The sequence below is a fragment of the Trachemys scripta genome, chromosome 2 (genome assembly GCF_013100865.1).
Source record: "Trachemys scripta elegans isolate TJP31775 chromosome 2, CAS_Tse_1.0, whole genome shotgun sequence".
In the NCBI taxonomy this organism is placed as follows: domain Eukaryota; kingdom Metazoa; phylum Chordata; order Testudines; family Emydidae; genus Trachemys; species Trachemys scripta.
In genome coordinates, this window is record NC_048299.1 from 216,934,842 (window position 1) to 216,952,672 (window position 17,831).

The 17,831-nt window shown below is 39.3% G+C and overlaps 1 protein-coding gene across 3 annotated transcripts in view; it reads left to right on the forward strand.

The window, feature by feature from the left end:
- TGS1 (trimethylguanosine synthase 1) overlaps positions 1-14,949 on the forward strand; it is a 38,123-nt gene extending 23,174 nt beyond the window's left edge. The window contains exons 13-14 of one of the 3 annotated variants that reach the window (XM_034762940.1): positions 13,316-13,346; positions 14,631-14,949. In XM_034762940.1, the coding sequence (XP_034618831.1) occupies positions 13,316-13,346; positions 14,631-14,665 (66 nt within the window). In that variant the 3' untranslated portion in view covers positions 14,666-14,949. Of the gene's footprint in view, positions 1-3,351; positions 3,701-13,315; positions 13,347-14,630 lie in introns of those variants that run through there. The other 2 variants (XM_034762939.1, XM_034762941.1) reach the window with 2 other exon arrangements.
- The last annotated feature ends 2,882 nt before the right edge of the window (positions 14,950-17,831 follow it).

Genomic DNA, 17,831 nt, shown 5'->3' on the forward strand with positions numbered 1-17,831 from the left:
ACACAAGCTCACAGCACATGGGCATGGTAAAGCTCTTGGGAGTCCCCTGTGCACAGACATGTCCAAACATGTCCTGCTGACTCAAAGGCATAGCCCCTGGTTTCTCTCAATGGGGTCATTATACAGCTGATTGCCCCTGATGGGCTATCAAAGAGGCTAGATAGTGCTGATGCCAGTGTCTGAGGGTGTCACCCAGAAACACAGCACAGGTTTGAAATGCAGATATTGTATCGTATCGTATCTCCTAGAGCTGGAAGGGACCTTGAAAGGTCATCGAGTCCAGCCCCCTGCCTTCACTAGCAGGACCAAGTACTGATTTTGCCCCAAATCCCTAGGTGGCCCCCTCAAGGATTGAACTCACAACCCTGGGTTTAGCAGGCCAATGCTCAAACCACTGAGCTATCCCTCAGATATATTATGTGTATTTATAACTCATGATACAAAGATGATACATGCATATAAACAAGATTATCATACTTAGCAAATTATAACTTTGCCACTGATATCTTATATGGCATATTTTGTAAGATTCATTGCAATTTTGTAATATTGGTATCAATAATGTAAATGGTCACCCATATTCCATACAGTGTTACAGTAAGTACTAATGCAGAAGGATTATTCCAGAAAAATTGTGCCCATCCCAGTTTGTAAACAGCAGGTTTTTTTAGAATGTTTTGTTCAGGATATAAGAAAACAAACAAATGGTTTTTAGTTTTCATTGCTCCTTCCCTCACTACTTAAATAACATTACAGTTGTTTAGTCCTGGAGTGTACAAGGTGGCAAAACACAAAAAAGGAAAAGAAGTAGAATAGGCAGTCGCATCCCTCGAGAACTTCTTATGAGATTTGTCATACAGGATCAGGTCACTGGTCCTTCAAGTCTGGTATCTTGCCTACAGGAGCGGCCAATTCCTGATTTTATTTATTTTATTAACTAGAGAAAGGAGGGAAAAAATCCATAATGTACCAAGCCAATTTGTGCTATGTTGTACATGGCCAGGACATGGAGAATATTTGATAAGCAGTATTAATTCTACATGCATATATGGAAGATAACCTTTGTTGTTTGGCACACTAGTGGAGTAGACTAGCCCTTGATAAGGTGCAATTAATCAAATTGTTTCTCTTCAGTTCATTCTTCTATTTCTAGAGGAGGCAGTAGTATTAATAAAACATGTGGAAAAGTGTTAAAGAAACTGTTTTGGTTTTTTGAAATCCCATCAAATTTACCTGCCTATGATTGTGTTCTTGTTACAAGAATAATTTTTCATGTGTTGCATTTTTAGGTCAAATTGAAGATGAACAGCCCCAGTAAAATATAAAAGACCTGTTTTTAACTTTTTTTTTAAAAAGGTTCTTTCTATCTGTGCTAATTATAAATCTTAATTTCCTTGTTTTTAAGCACTCTTTATGGCTGTCGATTAATCACAGTTAACTCATACAATTAACTCAAAAGAATTAATCACGATTAATTGCAGTTTTAATCGCACTGTTAAACAGTAGAATACCAATTGAAATTTATTAAATATTTTGGATGTTTTTCTACCCTTTCATACATATTGTATTCTGGGTTGTAATTGAAATCAAAGAGTATATTATTTTTGCTTACAAATATTTGCACTGTAAAAATGATAAAAGAAATAGTATTTTTCAGTTCATCTGATACAAGTACTGTAGTGCAATCTCTTTGTCATGAAAGTGCAACTTACAAATGTAGATTTTTTTTGTTACATAACTGCACTCAAAATCAAAACAATTTAAAACTTCAGAGTCTACAAGTCCACCCAGTCCTACTTCTTGTTCAACCAATCGCTAAGACAGACAAGTTTGTTTACATTTACAGGAGATAATGCTGTCCTTTTCTTGTTTGCAATGTCACCAGAAAGTGAGAACGGGCATTTGCATGACACTTTTGTAACTGGCATTGCAAGGTATTTACGTGCCAGATATGTGAAACGTTCGTGCCCCTTCATGCTTTGGCCACCATTCCAGAGGACATGCTTCCATGCTGCTGACACTCGTTAAAAAAATAACAAGTTAATTAAATTTGTGACTGAACTAGTGACAATTGTATGTCCCCTGCTCTGTTTTACCCACATTCTGCCATACAGTTCATGTTATAGCAGTCTTGGATGGTGACCCAGCACATGTTGTTCATTTTAAGAACATTTTCACTGCAGATTTGACAAAACACAAAGAAGGTGCCAATGTGAGATTTCTAAAGATAGCTACAGCACTCGACCCAAGGTTTATGAATCTGAAGTGCCTTCCAAAATCTAAGAGGGACGAGGTATGGAGCATGCTTTCAGAAGTCTGAAAAAAACAACCCTCCGATGTGGAAACTACAGAAACTGAACCACTAAAAAAGAAAATCAACCTTCCACTGGTGGTATCTGACTCAGATAATGAAAATGAACATGTGTTGGTCCACAATGCTTTGGATGGTTATCGAGCAGGACAGCATGGACTCATGTTCCCGAGAATGGTGGTTGAAGCATGAAGGGACATATGAATCTTTAGCGCATGTGGCACGTAAATATCGTGCGACTCCGGCTACAACAGTGCCATGAGAATGCCTGTTCTCACTATCAGGGCAGCATTATCTCCTGCAAATGTAAGCAAGCTTGTTTGTCTGAGTGATTGGCTGAACATCAAGAACTAGGACTGAGTGGACTTGTAGGTGCTAAAGTTTTACATTGTTTTATTTTTGAATGCAGGGGGTTTTTGTACATAATTCTACATTTTTAAGTTCAACTTTCATGATAAAAAGATTGCACTACAGTACTTGTAATAGGTGAATTGAAAAATACTATTTTTGTTTTTTTACAGTGCAAATACTTGTAATCAAAAATAAATATAAAGTGAGTACTGTACACTTTGTATTCTGTGTTGTAATTGAAATCAGTATATTTGAAAATGTAGAAAACATCCAAAAATATTTAAATAAATGGTATTCAATTATTGTTTAACAGTGCAATTAATCACAATTAATGTTTTTAATCGCTTGACAGCCCTACACTCTTTGTATGTGTGACATACTGCATGTGCTAAATCTCCTTGCATCAGGGTTTTAATGCACCAAGTACATTTTCTCTTAAAAAAAATAATAAAAAAAAAATCCAGAACTAGCATTTTCAAAGTATCAAAACTATCAATCAAACGATTTAACAACGCTTGGATTGAGAGGTCATTTTAATTGGTTGCTAGTTGTACGTTTACATACCATGGCACAAAATTTCACCTGGAAAAACTCTTCCGGAGAGACAAGTTTAAAGAAAAGGATTAGAGTCACAGCTTTAAAGAGACTTCCTTGTTCTCTTTAGAGTATTTGTTTTGTTTGTTTTACAGTTTTCAAAATCAAGCACAGTGGGAACTCTGTGAACATTCAGATAGCTGAAGAAACCCCACTAACTTCTCCTGGTGACTTTTTCACTTACAATGTTTTTTCAAACCAAGTAGTTAAACCATCAGGATCAGGAGCAGAACTTGCCCCAAGGTAGTAGTGCTGGCTCTTTTCATAGCTTGTTTTTTCTTAGGAGATTTTGCTACTCTCTCTTGAAATGTTGCAACCTTTTATATTTGCTAAGAAAGAGCATATTGTTGTGCATATTGTACTTCTGGGGGAACTCTGTGCCGAAAAAATTTAAATTCTGCACATTATTTGAGAATTCTGCATATTCTCTTTATGAAAATAACACAATATAATCATGCGAGTTACTATTATTTTGTTAATTTATTTCAAAATATCTGTCAGCAAGTATGTCTGTAACAATGCAGACAAAAAAAAAAGATTTTTTTGACAAATAGATTCCTTACTATGTATATTAATACGGAACTTTGTACAATTCATTTAAATTACAATATAGAACTGTATTTCCTGCACCTGTCAGAAGCAGTGCAAAGGCTTGCCGGAGTCAGGGGTAACAGAGGAGCTGAGGGAGAGGGAAGGAGCCTAGGAGTGAACCTGGAGGGTGTTGGGTGTGGGTGGGAGGTTTTTCTTTGGGGGAGAGGAGATGGGATTGTTAGGGTGTTAGGAAGCTGTCCAATGCAGACCCTGTCTGACCCCAAGTTTCTCCCCTTCAGTCAGGCATGTCTTCCCCATCCCTTCATCCCCAGAGGTGTCTGTAGCTCCCCTCCCCCATCCCCAGACTTAATGCTGTCACCCCACTAGCTCCTGAGCCAATGCTCCAGGCTGTCTTCCCCCCACTTGCCATTCTGAACCCCAGTCTGTGACATCCCCTCCCAGCAGCCCTGTGTGCCCCACTCTGTTCTAACCTGGATCCGTGGGCAGGGGTCAGTGATGAATTTTGCTCCTGGGGGAATTCTGCAACACTGGGCATAGAATTTTGCATTTTCCCATATGAAATACATTTAGCCTAAGAAGTGCTGCAGTTCTGCCTTTTACCCACCAGAGGCCACTATGGCACTAGAACAGCTGGCACGAACACAGCCTGGTGGGCAAAAGACGGAACTGCAGCACTTCTTAGGCTAAATGTTTTTTATGCAGGAAAATACAAAATTATGTGAGACAGATGAATTCTGTGCATCTGCAGATGCACAGAATTCCCCCAGGAGTAATATTGACCTGTTTTCCTTTCTCTCAGACTGTTAATACCTTTGCTAAGAGTTGACCTAGGTTGGAGGAGATGCTCTTTCAGGTACACACATATATGGTCTGACTCTTACGCTTCATCTACACTGGACTTTCATCGCTAAACTTTTGTCGTTCAGGGGTGTGAAAAAAATGCACACACCCTGAATGACAAAAATTTTACCGACGAAAGAGTAGCTACACTGTGCACCTTTTAGCGGCACAGCTGTGCCGCTAAAAGGTGCATAATGTAGACATAACCTTAGAAGGAGAACTTATCACAGTTAGGTCCTAACATGACACATTCATGAGGTTTCTGTCCAGTGTTATTTTAAACAACACAAAAGTTAACTTTGAGACATCTATTCTATCATTAAATGGTAAAAATGAAATTGGTTTTGTGGAGTGGCCCTCCTCATATGTTCTACTGAAATCCTGCAGGTGACACCTCTGATTAAAACTGTGTAGGATGTTTAACCTGGCAAAAAGAAAGAGAATTGGAATAGCTTTAATAAAATGATGGGAGAACACCTAGTGCAAATTACCCACAGGGGGTAAAATTGGTTTTCCAATTCAAGTATCAACTTACTTAATATGATTTTTTTACCAGCCCAACCAATATTGTTAGAGGCTAGTTACCAAGAAACTTGTGGAATTTGGATTATGACTAGCCACTCTTGACTCTGCTTAATTAGCTTCCATGATACTATATTCTGAGCACTTGAGTATCCTATTTTTAATTTTAAAAATAATCAAGTTGCATACAAGGTCAGTAGTTATGAGTGAATATTTACTTTAGAAAACACATTTTTTTCCCCTTTTAGCAAAAAGACCGTTTATAATATGCGTTACCATGAATTGTCCTTATTTCTTAACAGGGTCTCTTTTCAGTTCTGTAAATAAGGCATGCAATTATAAAACAATTAAAAACAACTGTTACAAAGTGCCCTTAGTCCAGTAAACAATTTTCACAGGGTAAAATCATTTTGGTCAAGTTTTGCGAGAGTATCTATTTTTGGGAGCCTCTGTTTTTGGGTGCTCAGCTTGAGATCTTGAAATCTGATTTTCAGAAAGTGCTAAGCATTCACCTTCTGAAAATTGGGTCCCTTTAAGGGAAAGGTTCTCCAACTGTGCTCACCCCCCCCCCCCAGAATATATTCTGGGGGAGAGGGCGTGAGAAGTGTTACGGGGGGGGGGGGGGGCGGGAGAGAAATGTACTTTACCCAAAGCAATGAATAATTATCCAAGCTGATTCGTCCAGACATATCAGGTTCCTCAGCTGGGGCTGTGCATTTTGATGGATTTCTGTTAAGCTTGCACAGCATTATACAAAGTTGTTGCCATCTATATGTTAATCCGTTTGCTAGGACGGGGTGTGCACATTTAATTGTAAGCATCGACCACAAGCAGTTTTGCTTTTCCTCTTATTCCAATGGATCATTGGCTCTGTTTGAATCAATGCCTTACTGTTTTTAATATTTAGTGAGAGTTGCATGTTGATTTTTTGTTTATCTGTATATGTACTTATGTGGCCGGGGGGGGTAAACTATTACAGACACAAAGAAGGGGGGCATGAGCAAATAAGTTTGAGAATCACTGCTTTAAGGTGTTTCAAATTGGAGACCCAAAATCACTAGTCCCTTTGGAAAATCTTGATCTCAGCATACAATAATTAACCTGCTGTAAATTGTCTTCCTATCACTGGATTTTATTCAACCTACTCCACATTATTTCAGCAAAGGTGATTGCAATCTTTAACTATCAAGACTAATGACAATTCTGGGTTAGCAACCATGAAAGCACCCTTGTTATTCCCAACAAGCAAACTTTCATTGGCCTTCTAAAGTAATATGCACTGATTATTTTCAACAGTGGTTCTCCTCTCCCCTCTCCCCTCAATGAAAATGTTATGGGGGTGAGAGAGGGAGCAGGATTCTTTTCAGAAAACATTAGTAATAATGATTTCCCATTTTCCCTTCTTTGTTATAAATGGTGAGGGTGAAAGTAGCCTCAAAGCAGTGTACGAATGGTGATTTATGTTAAACCATTATATTGCTTCACAGAGCTCTCTATTAGAGCTTTTTAGCTGATAGTTAGGAGATACGTTTTCTCAGTATGCGTCTGTTAGGATCGTAAGGATGAGCATAGTATATTTCTCCATAAAGGTTAAGCCACAGATGGATTTTCCATACAAAAGCCATTTTCCCAAATAACTTTGTGTAGCTTTGCTATCTTTTAAGCTGTATTGAAAGCCAGTTTATCCAGATATTTTCCACATCTAGCTGTAATTCCTTACTTCCTTGGCAACTACTAGTGCCCTCCCATTCCTTCTATGGTCTCCTTGCTCCCTCTATAGTTTCCCTTAACATCTCTGCAGCTTTCACCATCTTCAGAAAAAAAATTATATTCTAGAAGGAAATAATGGGGTAAGTGGGTTTTGCCCATCGTGACAGGGCCATGCTCTGTCCTGATGCCCCAGAAACTGCTCAGACCCACTTTCTTCTTGTATGTAGGCTGCATTTTATTCTAAACCCAATCACCAGCCCCAGTACAGTGCAACATCACAGTTTTAACCTCTGCTTCTTTCAGCCCTTCTTTGCTAGGGTCCTAAAAGGAGAGGAGGTCTCCCTCTCTCTAAGGAGAGCCTTCATTCTAGGCTCAGCTAGCCATGTCCTCCTTCCCCCACATAACACTTCCTTCTTGGCTTTTATCAGGTGGTTCAGGTCTAATTGTTGAGGTCTAATTAGTTCCTTACCTCCCTAGCCTCTCCTTCTGATTAGCTAATTATTCAATCAGCCATTACTAGGGGAACCAATTCAGGCTACAGTGGTCAGAGTGCTGCCCCACCTGTCACATCTCAGCACTCTGTCTAACCATCAAGTTAGTCTGAACTGGCTTTGAGTGCACTGCTTCGAATAATGTGGAGTCTACGCTCGCACTGCATTGACCAAAGTAGATTGACCATGGCTCTGTGCTGCTCAGGGAGGTGCTTTCACTGTCTCTCTGTCATGGGATGCTTATGTTAGCCGGAGACAAATTTTGAACATAGACACATGCATAAATAGGTTGACGCAAGGCGACTTACATCGACCTAACTTTGTAGTGCAGAACAGGCTTAGATCTCCCAGTCTTATTACTCAAATAATTTCACTTAAAATAGATTATTTTGATATTAAGCCATATGGAGCAGAGATTGTCTTCTTGTTCCATGTTTGTACAGTACCTAGCACAAAGGGGGTCTTGATCTATAATTGGGGCCCCTGGGTGCTATGTTAATACAACTAATATATAATAATTGGTGGTGAATTATGTGGAGTTACACTCTGTAAGTGATTGACATTAGGATCAATCATGTTAGGTCTAGAAACATATTTTTCATGAAAGTTTTTGCAAAGATTAGAGTGTATTTATCTACATCCCAAGAGGCTTCTTATTTGATTTGAAAAAATAAAATTAGGTGGCTTGTTCTCTTGCAAAAGCAGCAGGGTACAAAAAACTTCAGATATGGTCTTTCACCTTTATGATATTATCCTAATAAGCCAAATCAATCAAGATAGTATTGAGCTTCTAAATGATATGTTAAGACTAGGCAATACAGGGTATAATGATATTGTTAAAACCTGTCCATAAAAACTACAAACAAAATGTCTTATATTGTTCAAACAAAAAGGAAACCAGTAAAAACTAATTTGAGAATCAAAGTGGGTTCCAGACAGAAACAAATCTCTCTGTAAATTGAGTAAACATGTGGTTTCAGAGGGAAAATGCTTATACGTTAAATTGGGAGGCCAGAATGTAACTCTTTCCTGGGGTTCTGAAGGGTTTCAGGTATGTTGCCTTTGTGCTGATGATTCATATTGTCCACTAAAGATCTTCTGAGCTTCAGCAAGTTAAGATCTTCTTAACTTGCTGTTTGCTATTTACGTTGTAAGATATTTGCACCAGCTGTTTATCAGTAAATATTGAAGTATCTAAAAAATAGTGGTGTGAAATATTCATCAAGAGCAGGGTGGACTTTTGCTTTTAACCATAAAGAAAGAGTCTATTTTAATTTCTATATCAGTGGCTTCCCAATGATATTTTAACAGAACTTTGGCTTCCATAAACTGAAATGTTGTGTTGTTGTTTTTTATTAAGAGGAAAGGTCTTTTCCTGTTAGTTGCCACAAAAACATTCATCAAAAATTCTTCTCTTCAGCTGAGTTTTTTGGTACAGCATATTAGTTTAATACTACAGAAGAAAAGGAGCAGTGCTACTTCTGTTTTTTGGGGAACATCTAATGACTTGTGCTTTAGCTTTTAGCACTTAAGCAAATCTCATTTCACTTTAACTCTGCTTTATAAAAAAAATATTAAACTTCACAAGCAATTAGATAAGGTGAGGAAAAATGAACACAAGAAACTTTACTGGAAGGGGAGCTATTAATTGGTGATTTGTTGGCCAAATGAATCATCATTGTGTAAAGCTGACAGAGCCAACAAAATACTCATGTTTGGAATAATAACCGGAACAGCACGACAAAAATTCTCAGGATGATGGTTTATAAGATGGCTGCAGATAAGTTATTACTCAGTGGCTGCACAGGAGTTCCCTCTGAATTTAAGGAAAAGATTTAGGCAAACTGCCCAGGTGTCAGCTAAAGTCTTGTGCAAAATAAAATCCAATTCTGTTTCATTAAATGTGCAGTGAAAGCAGGATTTCTTTTACAAGCATAAACCAAGACTGTAGCTGTCCACAGCATTTCACTTCACATTTTCCATGGCAACATTAATCTCTAAAGCATGAAATATCAAATTCTAGGCATGCACCCACTGCATTTTTTCATAGAATATTTTTCCATAGAGTTTAAGTCTAGAAAGGACCATCACATCATTTTGTATGACCACCAGTATATCACAAGCCATTACATTTCCTCCATATACCCCTATATTAAGCCCAAAGGCTTTTCTTAGAATAAGGCATTTCAGTCCTCAGGAGACTAAACTGGCAGAGAACAGGACAGACTAAAGTATCACCAATGCTTGAGGCCCCTGTAATGACAGGAAATTGATTAGGTCAGAGATGTCTGCATGATCCCAGCACGCAAACCACACCCCACAATGCAGGGGAAGGAGGAGAAACTTCCAGGGGTCCTGCTAGTCCTTCCCAACCTAAGTCTGGCAATCAGTATGTGAGCAAGACGCACCATCCAGGCATCTAGAAAGAGGAATTTCTGAATACCTTAGGAGCACTGGTCCATCCTGTACGGTGTCCTGTCTTCAGCTGTGGCCAATCCCTGATGCTTCAGAGGAAGGGGAGAACAAATAAACCCAGAACACACCTAGCCAATTATGTGTTGGGGGAAAAAATTCCTTCCTGACCCCTGCAGACAACCCGCTGAAGCATGAGATTTGATTATAGCAGGGGTCGGCAACGTTCGGCACGCAGCTCGCCAGGGTAAGCAACCTGGCGGGCCGGGCCAGTTTTATTTACCTGCTGACGCGGCAGGTTCGGCCGATCGCGGTCCCTACTGGCCGCAGTTCGCTGTCCCAGGCCAATGGGGGCGGCGAGAAGCGGGCGCCGGCGAATGATGTGCTGGCTGCGGCTTCTTGCCGCCCCCATTGGCCCAGGACGGCGAACCACGGCCAGTGGGGGCCGCGATCGGCCAAATCTGCCGCGTCAGCAGGTAAATAAAACTGGCCCGGCCCGCCAGAGTGCTTACCCTGGCGAGCCGTGTGCCGAACGTTGCCGACCCCTGGATTATAGTCTCTCTCATGACCTACAAGGCATAGACAATAATGTTAAGTAGCTTAACCCAGCTTTCAGATGTTGTATGACATGCATTTCTATCTCTGTAGCTTTGTGAGGAGCTGGTCCTTAAAACTGCTGCTGATCCCTTTGGTTAGCATTGCTTTTTAGACAAGGTCCAAGACATAGCAAAGTAGGATGACCAGATGTCCCGATTTTATAGGGACAGTCCCACTTTTGGGATCTTTTACAACTTCCCTTCCGAATAGTTAAAGGCAAAGAGTGAGAGACAGGGAGATTTTATGTTAATTTGAATGTGCACTGATTGGCATAGGAGAAGAACTTAGATTCATAGATTTTGCCAGGTAACTATACTTACTGTATTTTGCTTTTAAAATGCATCTCATCTATAAAACAAACTCAGCTTCTCTAGTATTTAATGAAGACTCAAGACAAAATAGAAAGAATCACAGGATCAGTTCTGGATTTGCTAAATTTCAAGGTGCTTGGATCTGGGATTTTGGTTTGGGCTTATCTCAGTTTTTAAATAACACAAGAGTTTTGAGGGGATCCCATATGTACACCTGTACCTCAATATAACGCAACCCGATATAACACAAATTTACAATAATGCTGTAAAGCAGTGCTCCGGGCGTGCGGGGCTGCACACTCCGGTGGATCAAAGCAAGTTCGATGTAACGCGGTTTCACCAATAACGCGGTAAGATTTTTTGGCTCCTAAGGACAGCGTTATTCGAGGTAGAGGTGTAGTTGTCATTCTTCATTGGGTCTTTAAAGTATTTACATGAAAAATGCTGCCTAAAAGGATAGCGAGTAATCGGAATTTTGTTGTATTCTGTGTAAAGCCCAAAGCATTTAAAGAATATCATCTTTCCTTAATAGGTTAGGATTTTTGTTAGCTTCTAGGTTGTTGGAATATTAATTTTAATTTTCTATCTACATATTGTATAAATTGACATGGGTGCCATAGCACAGTTGTAAGACTGATTCTTTAGAGAAAGCAAAATGGCAGTGTGAGCAATCAAAGAAGTTGGGCATTTTAGGGGAGTCTATGCATTGTAAGTCCAGCTAGTGGAGGAAATTGATGCCTAGATTAGCTGCTTTAAGGAATTTAGGTCTGAAGAAAGTAGGAGAAAAAGAAGAGGACAGAGGAACATTCCATGATGGATCGTGTACTCTCAGCATATATAGTAAGTTTGCACATTACCTTAATTGCTAACCTAAAAAGAGCCATAATTTTTAATCATTGTCTAAGATAACGTAGCTATCCAGATCTACTTTCGTGCTCATATTTCCTTTTTCACATCCCCTTATATTATTTAAAATGTAACTACAGTAGAAAGGAGAAATGTCAGAAGATTCGGGTTGGTTTTTTTTAAATAATTTTACTAAGAATAATGGGAGGTGCATATTGATATTTCTAAGAATAATGGGAGATGAAAGAACAGAATGTTTTGAAATAACAAAGGGGGGAATAGGGATTGAGGAAGGCAGTAATTGAAGTTTTTAAAAGCATTTGTCAATTACTGTGTAGTTAGTCTTGTGTAATGCTGTGTTTTTTCCCCCTCTATAACTGTCAGGGTTCATTGAACCCTGCTGATTAGAATTGCCGGCAAGTATCTTGTATGTAATTACATCTCCAGTACTTTGTACGTGAACGTAACTGGAAAATGTTCTTAGATTTTTTTTTCCTGCATGCAGGTTGTTCTATATGAGCGAGCAGCACTTCTGTACTGAATTCTGTTTGTTTCTCTGGACCTCCCCTCAACAAAAAGAAGGTTGAGGAATTAGCATAGAGTGTGGGTGGGATTTGAGCAGACAACCTGTGTAGTTCATGGCATTCTGGAATCTTGAGACTTTTATACTACATTTTGTTTAATTTCCCTATATTGTTTAAACTTATATATTTAATTGGCTTCACGGAATCTTGTCACACTTTGTTTAAAGTATTTTTAGTGGTTGAATGAAATTGTAACTATACTCATCCTCGATCTAATAGTATGAAACTATAAATAGCCACACACAGTGTAATTGTTCAAATGTGCTTCAGTATGTGCTATCTTTCTTCAACGCATATGTCCTGCATTTCAGCTAAGTCCAACATTTTATTTTTCTTTGTATTGACACACTGTTGTGTAGTTTCCATTTGGCTTACTAGGAAGCTGAAAAAATTAAAGAAATCAGTCTTTTTTTTTGACTTTATCAAACACTTTTATTAAATGCTTCTGTTGTTTAGTAGGAATTCATTAGTCATGCACAGAAACATTTCTGTAAATTCTATTCCTAAGTGTGTTGAAATTATATTGAAATGCCTTTTTGCTGGCATTGTGTAGGTACCTGCTCTCATACTGAGTAGTCTCTTCCAAAATATTTATGTATTAACTTAAACAAATCTAATTATAAAACATACGTATTCCAACACTGTTGAAGGGATGATTACTGCTTTTTCTTATACAGAATTCTTAAAGAAGAGTAGCACAAAACTAACCTCCCTAAATTTGTTTTGCCCTTAGATGTTAACAACTTTGCCATTAAAACTTCAAGTAAGAAAAAATAAGTCAGAACATTTAACATTCCTGACCACTTGCCAAATTCAGATTCTTGTGCTATTTATAAATACTTCAGTCAGCTTCTGCTTTTTTGCCTTAAGTGTTAGGTTGCATTTTGACAAGAACAGTGTCTTTTCTTATTAACATTAAACTGTGGGATGAAAAAGCTTTTAATGCTTTTGTTTTTGTCTGCTGCTGTAAGTAAGAAAATAAATGTCTGTTTCAGATTAATATGTAGTCATTGATTTGAATAAAAAAGTTCACAAGTAGAATTTAAATTAATGTTATTTCCTCTCTATTACAGTAGCTGGTTTTTTACTAATACAAAAATAAGAGGAAGTTCAGCATGTTTAAATATAAACTCACGTATAAGTCTCAAAGGAGTTTAGAAGAGGTAACAGTGCATACTTAATTTTGCATTTTAGCAGCTGCTGCCATGGACTTCTTGGTCTAAAGGTCAGTTGAAATTTACTGCAGGCTTGCAGTCCATGACCTTCACATTTTAGTCAGCATAGAATCACTTTGTACCTTTGCTTTCTTGGGAGCAATTTGAATGCAAAACTGAGGCAAAGACAGTAAAGTATATCAGTTTATCACATTGGGTGCCACCCAGTCGTTTAACCGCTGCAGGCAGACTGCAGCACATGCGTGGAACCACACTGAAATCAAGGAGGCCTTGCATCGGCACAGCTGCCTGCCCATGCACATTGCCAGATCAGGGTCTTCAAGGGTACTTTTGCTTTTTTTTCTTTAAAGATACATTTTCAATTATCTTCCCTATATTTTTTCTTTCCTTCTTGTGGTAGTCCATTACAAGTACTGCTGTAATAAACAAGTATTTCCGATTGCTCACACTTGACACAATGGTACTGCTGCATACTGTAAATATGAAGTAGGAAGAACACAATTGCTGAATGCTATCGTCATAGAATGAGAGCACCTGCTGCACCAAGTTCACTTTGCTACTGTCCTGTAAATATTCCTTTAAAATTAGTGGAGCATTAAGGATGTGCAAAGCATAGTAACTGAACATCAGTAGATTCAGTAGACGTTTTGTCATTGACTTCAATGGGACTAGGATTTCTATCTGGAACATTCAACAGCAGCCAGTCAGTTTGCTAGCTGTTTTATTCTAAACATTGTGTGAGACTTTAAAATTAAAAAAAAAAAAAGTGTCTAGTCAAGGGTTTTTTTGTGACACGTTTTTCTCATCCCATATTTTTTCTTGAGCAGTCAACTCCCGTGCAATCTTTCATCCTTTCCTTGATTCTTAAGATTTAGCCCTGATAATCTATAAAATTTCAGGACTGTCTGGCATTTTGGTGCCTTACTGTTGCTGTTTGCTGCAAGTGAGATGGGCGAACTGCAGTGCTCTCAAAACACTGAGGGTCCTGTACCTCAGAATTAACATTTATGGTAACCTGTTTTAAATAACACTGAAGTGTGAAACAATAGCAGGCATTTTTCCTCATATGTAGTCCTACTGTTTTAATAGCTATGAAGGGGGGAGATTTTTCAGAGGCACAAATGGCACATAGACACTAATCAGCCATTGTTTTGTTGTTTGTTCGTTTGTTTAAATATTTAGGGGGAGATTTTTCAGTGTTACTGAGGAATGTGTCCCCGTTTTAATAGTAGCAAAGAAAACACTTTTGATGATGTTTGGTTTTGTGAGATGAATGAAAGACATGTTTTGAAATTGCTTGTTTTTCTGTTTTTATTTGTTTTTATTCTTTTTAGGTTGCTTCCTTAGCTGGGCCAGGAGGTCAAGTTGAAATAGAACAAAATTTTCTCAATAACAAATTGAAGACAATAACTGTTTATTTTGGTGACCTAATCAGATGAGATGTATCCTGAACTCAATGCATATATACCCAAGTAAGAAATGGATCATGGTGTTTTAGACTTCCTAATAATATAGACTTGATTTCCCTTTGTCTCTAATTGTTGGCTTTGGTTAAATTTCTTCTGTTTAAATTTTTTTCTCCTTTCATTTTTTGTTTAGAGAAATATGTTTTCATCCTGTTCGTTGCAAATATGTCAATAAAATACTTTTATAATAAAATTTTCGACATTGATGTATTTCTTTAATTAAAATAACAAAAGAAACTTTAGTAGTTTTCATTACCAAAGATCTTATTGTAAATCTAGGGAAAGCTGCCTTCGGAATGATACATGTCACAATACCAGTCTAAGAGGAGTTCAAGGCTCTGTTCAAATATGCATGCAGACCCTAAATTATATTTTATAATAGGTATTTTTGTGTTTATCAGTTTTCCAAACCTGCATAATATTCAAAACAAATTGAGAGATATCTAGTACTTAGTACAAACGAATTCCAGAAACAAATAATGAAAATGGAGTTTCTCTGAAAAAAAAAAAAATAATTTATAAAAATCTATGGTCCATGCTTAAATAATTAAACATAATAAGCTACTATATGGGAAAACCTACCAAAGACTTACCAAAGTCAGAGTTAAGCAGCTCTCAGTTCAGCTGGAAAACATTTATGTGGTCATTGTTCCTCATGCTAGGGTCCACAGACCTGTTACCAGGAGTATTTCAGCCTGCTTGAGGCTTGTGGGCAGGACTAGATTTGTCAGTCCCTGGCAGCAGGGCAATAGCCTTCCCCCTGAAATTCCCTCCCGTCTATTTGCCTTCCCCGTGGCTGGTTGTTCACCCAGCCCTTGCTGCTGCAGAACCTTTCTGAAGGAAATTCCACTTTATTTCAAATTTCTAACTAGCAGTGTGACTCACTGATGTGTCTGTCTAATTCCCATTTGTGTCCCTGGGCTCCGTTTTGCTTTCTGGGAAAACTGTCCCCTAACTCAGCTTCCCCTTCTGAGGTGTTTGCAGTGGCTGGGGCCCCTGCAGGCTTCAGAGAGAAAAGCCATAAGCATAAGGAAAGATCCATGTCTTATTCCCCTTTATTAAATGTCTCATTGGGGAGCTCAGCTGACTCTGTGGGCAGAGTGCGGTCCCAAACCAGGTAGGGTTGGGCCGTCTGCCGTGGGAAGGGAAAGAGCCAAGCAGGACTGGAAATGAACTGGTTCCAGGGCAAGCAACTCCCCTCCCCCATCTCTGAGGGGAGAGAATCTAGAAGGGCAGTGTGCCCGATAGAAGATTGCACCTGAGTCCCTATAAACCACACCAACAGCCACATTCTGTGGAGCTCATCCATCTACTCCCCCTTCCCTCAGGCTGGACACCCCATGGAACGCTGCCAATGCCAGGAAGTGTGGTAAGGGGCCTTTGGGTCCAACTCTGTCAGCAACTCTTGTCAGGCCCAACATACTCACTTCACTTGCCACACTGTTGTCATAATCTGTATCTAAAAAGATGTCACGTAAGGCCCTGGTTCTCAACCAGGGGTCTGGGCCCCCTAGGGGCCCACGAGCAAGTTTCAGGGGGTCCGCCAAGCAGGACCAGTGTTATATTCACTGGGGGCCAGGGCCGAAAGCCTAAGCCCTGCCGCGCAGAGCTGAAGCCTCTGGTTCTGAGCCTCACCACCCAGGGCTGAAGCAGACGCCTAAGCAACTTAGCTGTGGTGTGGGGCCCTGGGCAATTGCCCTGCTTGCTATCCCTTAATGCCGCCCTGGCTTTTATATGCAGAAAACAACTTGTGGCACAGGTGGGCTCTGGAGTTTTTATAGCATGTTGGAAGGGCCTCAGAAAGAAAAAGTTGAGAACCCCTGATGTGAGGTATCCTTTACAAACTAGTAACACACTGGTTCTGAAAATCTTTGTGTGGTATATTTACAGGGTGTGTACAAAGATATAAATATGTTCTTAAAATGTATGGCAAGCAATGCATAAGCCCAGTCTACCCTAGACAAAAGAATGTGTATTTGCTTGTCTGACCAGCCTGGTCATCAGGCAGAGACAATGAAGGGGGACACACTAGGCAAACAAAGCTATCAAGGGGGGAGGAAAAAGCATAATGTCTGCACCCCAGCAGGAAAGAGAAACTTTGTCTGGGATTACTTGTCAAAGTACCTTTGACAATGGCTTACTAGAATATAAAAAGGAGATAGAACCCCATCATTATTGGTCACCTAAGGAATCAAAAAACCCAAGCACTTTGAATTCCATGTGTGGGTCCTGGCTAAAGAATGGGCCAGCCATTCTGGAAGAATGACTGTGGTGAGACAAACTGCTTTGAACAAAAGACACTGAGTTTTAGTCTTAGAAGCATATTTTTACTTTTGTTTGTAACCATTTCTGTCTTTATACTTGGTATCACTTAAACCTATGTCTTTGTTAATAAAACTTGTTTTACATTTATCATAAGCTAGCTTGATGGAAGTAGAGGGTTTGTCAATCCTGTTAATAAGCTGCTGTGTACTGTCTCTTTAAAAGAGAAGTGAACTTGACAAGGTTTTGTGGGTGCTACAGTAAGAGGGGCTGAGTGTGACAAGGAAAGATTTTTGGGAAGAACTCAGGGCTTGGGGGAGGGTGTTGGTGTCACCCTGCAAGCTGGTGGAAGTCAGAGTGAGGCCATTGTGCTATGTGCACACTACTGGTGTCAGGGCTCTGAACCAAAACTGCACAACACAGAGGCACCCAGTTACAAAACCCCTTTCTGGTCTGGGTAGAACCTCACGATATCAGAGGAACAAATTCCAGAAAGACTAAATGAATGCTGGTTCCTTTGTTCACCTTAATATAGTGCAACATGGTAGATAATTCTCAGTGAATAGTCCCCCTGCTCACCTTTGAGTGCAGTATGGCAGATTAATAGAGAAAAGACTAAGCAAGAGATCTGTGCTAATTCCGCTGGGTTCACAGAGGTTAGCTGGGTATAGTACATCAGTAGATCATCTGCAGGTAACACAAGTCAGTACTATGGAAACCAGTGCTAGGGGAATTTTGGATAGCTATTGCAAAAAGCTTTATAGCCTAAATAAATAAAGAAGAGAGAAAACCCCAGTTTAGTTTACG